This window comes from Homarus americanus, unplaced genomic scaffold, assembly GCF_018991925.1.
Source record: "Homarus americanus isolate GMGI-L3 unplaced genomic scaffold, GMGI_Hamer_2.0 scaffold40841, whole genome shotgun sequence".
NCBI classification, from domain to species: domain Eukaryota; kingdom Metazoa; phylum Arthropoda; class Malacostraca; order Decapoda; family Nephropidae; genus Homarus; species Homarus americanus.
This window is the reverse complement of record NW_024739413.1, coordinates 115,326-127,695: the sequence shown is the minus strand read 5'-3', so window position 1 is coordinate 127,695 and position 12,370 is coordinate 115,326. Positions and strand designations below refer to the sequence as shown.

General features: G+C 39.2%; 1 protein-coding gene across 2 annotated transcripts; it reads left to right on the top strand.

Moving 5' to 3' along the window:
• The first annotated feature begins 628 nt into the window (after positions 1 to 628).
• LOC121874737 (proline-rich extensin-like protein EPR1) lies at positions 629 to 8,199 on the top strand. 2 transcript variants are annotated; one of them, XM_042379014.1, is made up of 3 exons: positions 629 to 693; positions 2,836 to 3,267; positions 6,250 to 8,199. In XM_042379014.1, the coding sequence occupies exons 1-3, from the start codon at positions 673 to 675 to the stop codon at positions 6,397 to 6,399; spliced, it is 603 nt and encodes a 200-aa protein (XP_042234948.1). In that variant the 5' UTR covers positions 629 to 672; the 3' UTR covers positions 6,400 to 8,199. The 2 variants fall into 2 exon arrangements, with proteins under 2 accessions (XP_042234948.1, XP_042234949.1); XM_042379015.1 differs by lacking the exon at positions 6,250 to 8,199 and adding an exon at positions 4,342 to 6,242.
• Positions 8,200 to 12,370: the final 4,171 nt, after the last annotated feature.

Below are 12,370 nucleotides of genomic sequence, written 5' to 3'. Positions count from 1 at the left end.
AGAGCTTGGGTTTATGAGGTGGTGTTTTGATGTTTGTGTTTTTTTTAGTGTTTGTTGTTATTACTTAAGTTTAGCAGATGACTTGTTTTATTGACACGTAATTGGGTGTATTTAATTTTTTTTTTCGTTTTGTTTATCCTTTATTATCACGCATTCACGTCACATCACTCACTCACTCACTCATTCACTCTCACTCACTCACTCACACTTCTTTAACACACACTTCTCTAACTCACACACACACACTCCATTCACTCATGCACTTCACTCGCTCAATCACATAGGCATTCACGCACCCACAAAAGGTAAGCTGGGGGACGAGGAAGAAGGAAAAGTGGAAAGATGAGAAGGAAAAGTTCAAGGTGATAGAGGAATGGAAGTAGAGAAGAGGGAGAGAGGGGAGGGAGAGAGGGGAGGGAGAGAGGGAGGGAGGAAGGGAAGGAGTAATGGTGGGAAGAAAGGAGGGAGGGAGGGAGCAACAGTAGTGGTGAGGGGTGGATGGAGAGAGAGAGAAGGAAGGGAGAGAGGGGGGAAGGAAAGGGAAGGAGCAACTGTAATGGTAGGAGGGGGAGAGGGGAGGGGAGGGACCACACAGGTATATAAACACGGTGTTGGGAAGCGCCTGGACTTTCATTCCTCCTCAGGTAGGCTTCCGCCACCCACCTCCACAATATGGACGCTGCCGCTACGCTGGTGAGATTCTTATTATCCTTCACACACACACACACACACACACACACACACACACACACACACACACACACACACACACACACACACACACACACACACACACGGCATTATTCATTCAAACGAGACATTCACAATTATCCCAAACAAAGATCATACTTGTTTGTTCATTCATAAATTTACTCCATACACTTGGCTGACCATACAGTATACACATGTTTAACAGTGTGCCAATTAATTTTTGGCTGTTCACGTTTAATTACATGTCTAGCAGAGCCTATATCACCTTTACACATATGACTGACCATGTAAGTCACACACATGGCGAATAATACATAAACTATATACATGGTTGTCAATGAATTAAATGAATATACATATAGTTGGTCATGTATTATTTATACACATGCCTGATCATACTCTAATTATATATATATATATATATATATATATATATATATATATATATATATATATATATATATATATATATATATATATATATATATATATATATATATATATATATATATATACTGTATTTGACATATACAGCACTTCATAACAATTCATATTATTAAAAAAATCAATAAGTAATTTTAAATATACAAGCAAATTAAACAAAGTAACATTTCCCTTATTTTTTCTTACTATTCGTTTACGATTTTTTATCCTAAGAAATTGAAAGGAGCATTTTTCGCCTGTTTTCATTCATATTTTTTCTTTCATTTTTTTTACATCTACTGTACTTGTCTAATATTTCGAAAATATTATTCACAATTACAATATCGTTCACGACTTATGTGATTTATTCAATAATTTGTAAACCCTTTGAGCATAATGCCATCGTACTCGGGGGATTAAGTCATCTTAATCAAGGGGGTTAGTTCATTGTAATAAAGGGATTTACATCACACTTAAGGGGTTGTCACTATACTCAAAGGGTTTAGTCATCCTATGCTCAAGAGTTTAATTAATTTCATTACAGGAATTTGCATCATACTCAATGGGTTAATTAATAGTGCATAAAGGGTTAAAAAAATTAACGTATTTCCTAGGGTGTGAATGATTGTAATATCTAATTATTGTTGTACACACACACACACACACACACACACACACACACACACACACACACACACACACACACACACACACACACACACACAAACTCTATAAAATATACCCAAATTTTTCACCCGTAATGGTGGTGGGTGTATTGTAGTGAGATTAATTACAGACAAGATTAATTAAATGCATTTTCAGTATTAAGCTCGGGAACAACCATCTCCCACACACACCCACGCACACATACTGTATACACCCACCCACATACCCCCACCCCCACACACACACAACTGTTTATTGTGTATATTCTTAGAATCGTGGATACTTCAGCGAGTTGTTTTTTCAAGCTCGCTAAACTTCTGTTAAAAGAGTAAATTGACTTCCTACACAAATTTCAGGGAAGAGGAATAACTCATCCCGGAAAAACTACTCATCGTTCGGTAAATGTTTGTGCCTCTAAGTCTTATCTCGTAATGTAACTGGTTGATGGCAGAAGAACCTCGATAATGATTGGTCAATCGTAACTGTTTGTAACTGTGGTATACTTACGCACAGGAACGCATTAAGGAAGACAGTCTATTAATACGTTAAAATCTGAGGGACTCTATGCACTCAAGACACATCTACGCAAATATACGCACAAGTCAAGAACCTCAAAAGACCTTTCGATATATTTTACATATCTTAGGAAGTTGAATCTCATTTACACCCAAAAGTCTAGTGGACTCTCTGCCTCTCATACATCTTTAACTCGTCCCCGGAGCTTCACAAACAATTACTAACCTTTAAGCTCTTTTATCTAAGTACATCCTTCATTAATCACTCCCCCTGCAGCTTCCTGTCACAGCTTAAGCGTAAATCCACCAACTTGTGCTGATGAAACCAATGAGGAAAACCTGACCATGACTAGTTGACAGACAGACAGACAGACATACAGACAGACAGACAGACAGACAGACAGAGAGACACACACACAGCAGGTCATTACTCTCACCACAGTTGAGGTTTCCTTTCATCACTTATGAATCACCCGCCACTTACTGCCACTAGTCTCTTTAACACTGCCACTCCCTCCAGACAACACTGGCAGTGATGATGTGCGCCACTAACTCCTTTACCGTAGTCACCGCAGTCTTCGTCCCTGAGGTCCTCCCCCCCGTCTACAACGCTGGCCAACCCCCGCCCACGCCCGTCTACCACCCTCCCTACCGCCCACCACCCATCATACCCGCCCCAACCCCACTGGCAACCCACCCCGCGCCCACCACCCCTTATGTTCCATCGCCAACAACACCTTCCACCCACCGACCATCCCTGGGCAGTTCCTCCCCACCTCGACGCCCACCGGTATCAAGAAGACCTCAGCCAGTGTACAGCCCTCGGGTGCCGCAGAGGGTGAAGAACACACACAAGCTAGCGACGCCCCTCCTCCACAAGCCAGAGACGCCCCTCTTCCACAAGCCAGCAGTAGCCCACGAGACTGGCGACTTGGGTGTGGTCAACAACGAGGTATGGCAAGGTGACTGGTCCAGGAGAATAACCTGACTGACACATGCACACACCTGGCTGACAGCGACCTGACATTACTACTACTACTACTGACTGGGCTAAGTACTGTTTACAATTCTTACATTGACTGAGTTCATAATAGTATGATTTCCTGACGATTTTAAGAAGATTTTTGGGTTAATTTTTATCCCGTATATTTAAAGATTCATATTGAATTTTCACAAATTTTTATTTCATGACTCATTTACTTGATAATATTTCAGTAAAAAATTTAATATCTGCTTGTATTATAATTTTTATTCTTTGACTTTAGCTTACAGAAATTTTTTAAATGCTGACTGACTTAACCAAATTATAAATTTTTTTTTTTTTATCCACAGAAGCATATTCAAACGAAATTACAGGCCCCGAGTCAATTATTTCAACTGACTGACATATTCATTGAACTTTCCAGCAATTTCATTCATTTACAGATTTTTACGACGTTTTACTGACGGACTCGTGTACTGTATCACGAAATATACTTCAGTTTGTTGACTTCACTATTAACTGTTGCTTATACGTACCTGTAATTTGTTAATCAATGTTAAAATACCTGAGTAAGAACAAAACACATGTTACCTGTAATAACACCTGTTGTCTCCACTAAGCTGTTTCTTTTGCTAGGAACCTTAAACCAGCTTAAGAGTCAGTTTAGGTCCAGTGTGCCGGGACAGTGTCAGCTTAAATGCCGAGTGTCAGATTTGTGTCAGTTTGTGCATGAATGTCAGCTTTGGTAATGTGTATCAGTTAAAGTGTCAATTTGTTTACAATGTATCACCTTAGTGCCAGCTTAAAAAGTGTCAGCTTTTTTTAATGTTTTCAGGTTATGTCGGGATGAACACCTGTATAATTAGTGAGATATACACCTGACTGCATGCTAGGATATACATACACTTATTCACACACTGGATATACACCTGTGCACATCCTAGAATACCGGGATAAACACCAGTACGCATACCTGGATATACACCTGTACACATACCGGGAGGATATACACCTGTAATATTGATGCACCTGTTTCTCTTTCAGGTTTTCAGATTTCTGCAACACACACTATCATTCCCTATATGACAAAGAGAACATCTGTGAAACTACTTTAAAAAAAAAATCCCACTGGACAAAATACCATCTATTGGTGTAGAAAGGAGGACAAAATCACACGACGAAAGTACTAAAAGATACAATATCACACTACGAAAAAATAATACAAAAATGACAAAATCCCAATTGAAATACCGAGAACAAAACCCCATCAATCAAACGACTTGAAGACAAAATCCCATCAACTAAACTACCTAATCGGACAAAATCCCAACAACGAAATATCTGAAGAACAAAATCCCATAGCTTAATAATGTTCAAGGTATCGACTCCAACCTCACCTGAATGACCCGGTCCAGGTGCACAAAATAAATGGCATGGAGAAGGACAACCAATTAACCTTTTATCCTACACACAGACAGGTGGAGGAGCAGCGGGAGACCTTGAAATATAACAATGAACGTTTCCTATAATTTAATGAGAACAATAAGAGTTAGGTAAGGGTGAATCGGTTTTACATTAGGTGTATATATATTCCGTGTACACCTAGATTCACCAAAGGTTAAAACATGATTATTTTACACCCTTGAGTACGATATTTTAACCTCCTCCCCGCCCAGAGTGAAATGAATTGGCCTATTGAGTACGATGACTTAATCCTCTGAGTATAATGGATTAGTTATGATTATGAAATCTTATCCAATCGAGTATGATATTTTAAACCCCCCAAAGAAAAACGAATTAGCCCAGAGTACGATGATTTAAACCCCTGAGTAGAGTACCAAGATTAACCCACTGAGTATAATACCTGAACCCCATGAATAAATGAGTACCAAGGTTTAATCCCAAAAATACTCTGAATTAACCCACTGAATATAACCCAAACTCCATTTAAATACGATGATTTGACCTTTCGAGTACAATATCACCACCATTAAGGCGAGTAGGGCAGGCCACCGTATTCAAAGGGTTAATTAATTAAGACGTCTTTCCACTCATGGGATTAAGTCATCACACTCAAGGAACTGGGGGACTATCTCACTAAGTGGCTTTAATTCATTACTTACAAGGTCGAACAAATACACCAGACATCATGAGGCGGTAAACACACATTATGACTCTCTCTAAAACACCAATGATGATGAAATAGTTTTAAATGCAGTAGTTTTTTTGTTGTGTGTGTGTGTGTGTGTGTGTGTGTGTGTGTGTGTGTGTGTGTCCTCCTAAATCCCTTAATTCATTCCATATAAAACTGGAGGAGAAAAGACGAAAAATAGACAATATGTACTGTAGATAAACTGTTAGATGGATCGATAGATATAGACAGACAGACAGACAGACAGATAACGAACAGCTATATAGACAGACTTACTCCGTGTGAGGCTCCTACACCTGAACCACCCAAGTTAATTGAGAATAAAGTAAGACTGATTGCTCTCTGTTCCTCGTCAGGGTCTCGGAGCACCTGGGGAACACCTCCACCTTATCTCTTTAAGAAGCTACAATATTTTCACCTTGACGTTATTACTTGTTTGGTGGAAGAGATAAAATAAATTGTTTTATTTTGACTGTTTCTGAGTTACAGTGTGTGTGTGTGTGTGTGTGTGTGTGTGTGTGTGTGTGTGTGCGTGCGTGTCCACCACATGTTATTGGGGATAGAAAAGTATTTATTGACCTATTATTGTGTTTAATGATTTGTTCTGTAATGATGTGTCTGGTTGCCTGCATCTGTATTTATGCCTTCACTTAGATAGAATCTATTTCATATACACATGTCCCTACACCTGTACCTGCACCTCTACCTTGTTTCTGATTTATTAAATGAGATGGAATGAGAGCACCTGTCACTAACACCTGCAGACACTACCTCCCTCAACGTATTATCTCCTTCGGCAGGAACCAGACTTCTACTCCTTCAAGTACGGGGTGAAGAGCGAGGTCAGCGCCTTCACTCACGCCGAGGAGTACGACGGACGGACAGCCTCTGGCACCTTCAGTCTCCGTCAACCCAACTCACACCACAACCTCGTCTACGTCGCAGGCTGATATCTATATCTGTGTGGCCGGATGACACAACTGCAACTGTGGTCGGATGATACTTTACAACTTTACTTGTGGCCGGATAATACACCATATCCTCACCTATGGTCAGATGATAGACCACATCTTCACCTGTGGCCGGATGATAAACGACACCTTCATCTTTGGCCGGCTAACAGCTTAAATCTTCTCTGTGACTGGATGATAACTTCACAAATATTACGTATCGCGATAAAAGTTAAATTACAATTAACACAAAGGCGGCAGAAGTTACAAATTACAACTATCAAGAACAATTACTAACAAAATTCCACACATCAAAGAGATCGTTACTAAGTACTGGCAAAAAAAAGTGGTGATTACTATTATGCAACAATGGAGTCTAACATCCTCCTTCCCCAGCCACCACCACCTCCCACTAAATCCCCTACCTTCCTTCCCCCTCTCCCTTCCCCCTCTCCTCCCCCTCCACCACTCACCTCTTACCACGACAATTCCGCAGCCTCCATCCATCCATGCTGGGAGGTCACCATGGCAACGAGACGTCACACCCTGCTCCAAGATTACTCTAAAAGGGGGGTCCACACCCCCCCCATCCTCTTTCCCCCACTCTCTTCCATTCCTTTTTATAGCCTTAATCTCTTTCCTCTTCTCTGTTTCTATGACTTCCTTCATATTTTATCCCTCTCTCTTCCATTCCTTTCCCCCCTTCTCCTTTCTTTATACCTCTTTCTTAGTCTCACCATCTCCCGTCCAGTCTTCTCCGTCCTTTCCCTCTTTTATCCCCATCTATCCCTCCTCCTTGGCTTTACCCCTTCCCCTTCTTCCTGTCTCCTCCTTTCCTCCCTTCCAACCCCCGACTCCCTCCTCCACTACCCCCACTTCTCCCCCTCTCTATTACTCTCATTCCTCCCTCTGTACCCACCCCCCATAATAAGCCTAAGTATCCTTGACAACGGGACTCCTCTTAACCTTCCCCCTGGCTGTCAATGTGTCGCTTTACTCTTGACCAAAAATCTCTGACCCGTCGACCATCTTGAACCCCTGACTGATAATTCCAAACCATAAGTTCTGATTATCATATATTTTACCTGTCAGTGTCATCACGTTCGGGAAAAAAAATAATCCGACATTTATCCACCTTTTAATCCAGATTCAAGTACTTAATTATATAAATATAAATACAAGTACATACTCAGGTAGACAGCACAGGTAGAATAAACTCCCTTGTGGTGACAATGTTATCAAATTAGTGCCTTAAAATACCTATACACTTGACTCCCTATAACCTAGTCATCTACACTGAGTTATATAGTCACCCCACGAGTGTAAAAATTATACCTTAACTCACACTTGACTATACAAATAAAAACTCCTTAATCTAGTCAGGTAGGTCGGCAACACAGGTAGAGTAATCCCCAGGTGCTGACAGTGTTATACAGATGGTGTCTTCAGCCAGATGTGTCAAGTATGTGAAATTACTGAACTGAATGAGAGAGAGAGACCCGATTGTGTGATCAGTTGTCTCCATCACCACCTTGTACAACACCTTCACCTTGAGCCATAGAACACAGGTGATACAGACTGTGTGGAAGGACTCGTACAATTAACCTCTATGACATGGGATGATAATATAGACGATGAAATATGACAGAGACGTTGTATATAGGTCAAGGTAAAATAACAAATGACGATAAAGGTATGTATATAAATCTTCACTCCTGGAAGTTCTTTTCAAGCTATGACAAAAATCAAAAGCAAAACTGACTCTCTCCAAACTTGTTATTGTTCATAATAAATAACTGAATAAATATATATATATATATAAAAATATAATAAAAATTTAACAGAATAACTTTCATTTCTACTTCAAACCCATCTAAGATAAAATAAGTTGGATCTATCTATTCATTTCAGCATCTCAGTGTCTTCTAGCAAGGCTAATTTTAACCAACCACTCAAGATTGTCTCCTTAACTAGTCTCATCCAACATCATACTAGAAATAACATCCTTCAATACGTCCTAAGGCTAGCTCTATAACGCTACACTAAGAGGTGATATCCTTCTATAACTTCCTAAGCAGTCCAGCAAAGCCACAGGACCATCCTTCAATAAGCACTACACAGCATAATACACACCGGGTATCACACTCTGCCTCACCTGGCCAGCTGAGAGCCGTCACCTGATGTAAAAACAACTAGACTCTATGACGGCTTGATGACACACACGAGAGAGAGAGAGAGATAATTCGACACTATCCCACAACTAATTACGATCGGAAAGGTACTTCTGGGAGCTGTCTCACCTGTTTGTATTACTTCCGCGAAACCGAAACTGGGTAATAATGAAACTCTCTCTCTCTCTCTCTCTCTCTCTCTCTCTCTCTCTCATACACACACGAATATCAAATTATTAAACATTTTTTTTTTTTACCAAATTGACTGTGGAAAATCCCAAACCCATTAGTACACTTGCCTGAAAGGAAGGTAGCGGCGGCACCCTCCTCGCTCCAGGCACACAGGTGAAAGTCCTAGACGCACACAGACGCACTTACCTGTTGGGAGAGAAAAGATAACCAAATTAGTTTTACTTATAGTCATTAATAATCACATAAACTTATAAAGATTTCAATATTGCAAAAGTTTACACACCTAAGATAAACAGTAAATGTTTTATAATATAGTTGTAAAGTATGAAACTAAATATATAAATAAATACATAAAATCATTTGTTTGAATCATATACAGTATAATAAGCTTCGAAGATGTAAGTTTAATCTATGCATAAACATAATATTACAAAATGTTAACATCTGTAATTCAAGAACAAAATTTAACACTTAAAAAAAAAACCATATATAACGTTGCTTCAGAGACAAAATAATTCATATATATTCAAAAACACTAAAATCATATAAAAATGCTAAGGCTTCTAAATATAAAACTAAAATACACCTTGATAATTAAAACACTAAGTCCCTCAAGGCTTAAGAAAGATAATTGAGATATAAATCAACTTTAACCCATGTCAGCACAGATGTTACCTCAGTAAAAGTAAATAATAAGAGTTAAAAGTCATTAGTAAACCCGTAAACCATTTAAAGCATCAACAAAACAATAAAAACTTAAACCTAAAACTATAATTATGAACTTAATCTATTGACTTGAAACCAAACTTAATTCACATAATAGGGACCTAAATTGTTTGACATCCACATAAGGTGTCTTGAATTACCACATATCCACACGTATATAATTGGTTCATATCCACACTTTTATAAATGGTTCATATCCACATGTTTATAATTGATCCACATTCACACATATCCATAACTGATCCACACCCATCAGGAAATATACCTATTACCTATCCACACAAGATAGATTTATAAAACTACTTCACATTCAATAAACTTAAGAGTGTTTACAATGCGTAATACAAATAAAGACAATAGTGTGAATATAAGCGTAAAGACGAAAAATAATAGAGAATTAAATAAATAGTGTAGATATAAAACAGATAAACACAAACACAAAGAGAATAGTAAAATAATGTCAAGAAATCAATAATAATAATAGTAACATCATACGCAGTTCCCGCCCTCCTGCTCCGCCCTCTACAGTGTTGGTTTCTCAGTCACGAACTAAATTGAGGTTAAGTTTATGGTCCGGAATAACTAACCCACTCCCCACACACTGACACACACCGAACCATGTAACTACAGACACCGTATAGACACAAAGATTCTAAACATTAATTTTTGTGAACCTATTAATTATTGTTTACCTATTTTAAGTCTTAATTGTCATTTTTTTACGTTATTTCTCTCGTTTATCTTATTATTTTCTCTTATTTTTGCGTTTTTTATTTTTTTTATTTATTTTTTGTAAGTCAACCAGTTAGGAGAAAATATCACCGCACGAACTTCTGAGAAACATGAAGACAACTTTTATTGGGCCGAGATCCGGTTAACCAAAGTTCATTCCCTTTGCAATTTCTTAAGTTGCTAAAAAATATTGGGTGCAATACACTACAATAGCTGGTTGACCACTACGATAAACCTGGGATATGGTAACTAGCTCCTGAAACGTGAGGGAAATCGTTTTATATTGCAAGGGAGGAGAAGTACTGTTAGCCAGCCAGTGTACCAGACGAAGTCCCATGGTTAGTGTTTTTCTAGCACTTATTACTTCTATTACCGTAAGTACTTCAACTACTGCTCGTATTACCTATTATTGTGACTTCTATTACTATCATTAACACAACTCCCCCACAATATGTGTGAGAGGCAGGTATAAACACACGTCGTAGTGTTTCATCTTCCACTAGTGTATAATTTTACCATCTGGTGGTGGTGGTGATAGGGAGGTAGACGTACTGGTGGTGGCGACGATGGTGAAGGTTGGTGGTAATAGTTATGGGAGTAAGTGGTAATAATAGTTATGGGAGTAAGTGGTAATAATAGTTATGGTGGTGGTGGTGGTGGTAGTAGTAGTAATAGTGGCGGTCGAGTGGATAAAGGCTTTATGGGTCGGTGGTTCGATCCCCAGGCACTCCCAGGTCACCCAGCGGTATATGGGTACCTAAGTTAACAACTAAGGCAAGTGAATGCGGTCGTGTGCAGTACTGGCCATATTGCCTCCTTGTGTACCGAAGGCTTAGTATATTGCGCTGTATCCACACTGTCCCTAATGGGCAGTCAAGCCTATGAGACCCACATTCACCTTTTTTTCAGTAGTAATAGTAACAGTAGTGGTAATGATGGTGCTATAGTAGTGGCAGCGATGGTGGTGGTATTGATGGTGGTGATTGTGTTGGTATTGGTGGTGGTGATTGTGGTGGTAACAGTGGCGACGAACACAGCTGTAACATGGCCTCGGGTGTTTCTCTCTCAAGACGGGATAAAAGTCACCTCGTCGACGCGGCCAGAATAGTGATTACCATGGTGCCTTAACATGACAGAGGGGAAGGGAGAAGGAGAAGCCTGTGTTACCGCACCTCTGTCCTTTAAATAACAATAAAAAAACAAAAAAACCTGAGTGGAATATATGAATGTGTGTGTGTGTGTGTGTGTGTGTGTGTGTGTGTGTGTGTGTAAGTGTGTGTGTGTGTGTGTGTGTGTGTGTTTTCTTATAACACATGAGGATTATACTTTTCATGACGAACAACACAAACTTTCTATACCGTGGATTACAACTCTTACTACTGATAAGACATGTTCCTTATTGCTGCCAGAGCGGTTCCAGTGATTCCAGTAACTAATTCTACACATTAATATTAACATTCTACACATTCATGGTAGCATTATGCATCTTTTTTAATGACCCTAACATTCCACATCACTCAGTAATCTTCCAATCCATTTACATCAACATTCAACACCATTTTAACATCAATCAACACCTCCAAACCTTTTAGTAACATTCTACACATTTATAACATCATTCAATAACACCATTTAGCAACATTCTACTCGTTCAACTGGAGGGAAGTAAGGCAGTGGGTCGTTGTTTATGGCGGCTCTTGTGGGAAGGAGGAAGAGGCAAGACAGTGGTAATCAACCCGTGAAATAAGCTACAGTAAAACGTCTCCCTCGTGTTCCATACCAAAGAAAAACGCTCACCCACTCCTGAGGTGTTATTGCATTCTGTTGATGTATTATTGCATTCTGTTGATTTTATTATTGCATACTGTTGATATTTATTGCATTCTATTGATTTTGTTATTGCATTCTGTTGATTTTATTATTGCATACTGTTGATATTTATTGCATACTGTTGATACATTATTGCATAGATCTTGATGTTTTGTTGTAAACTTCCCACGTCTTACTGCATACTCCACCCCCCCATGACTTAACCCTTTTGAATTAAACGATGTTCCTAAAGAGCATAAGTCGCCATTTTCAAGGGGTTAAGTCATCGTATTGAGAGGTCTAAGTCATCGTACTGAAGAGGTTAAGCCATTCTCAAGGGG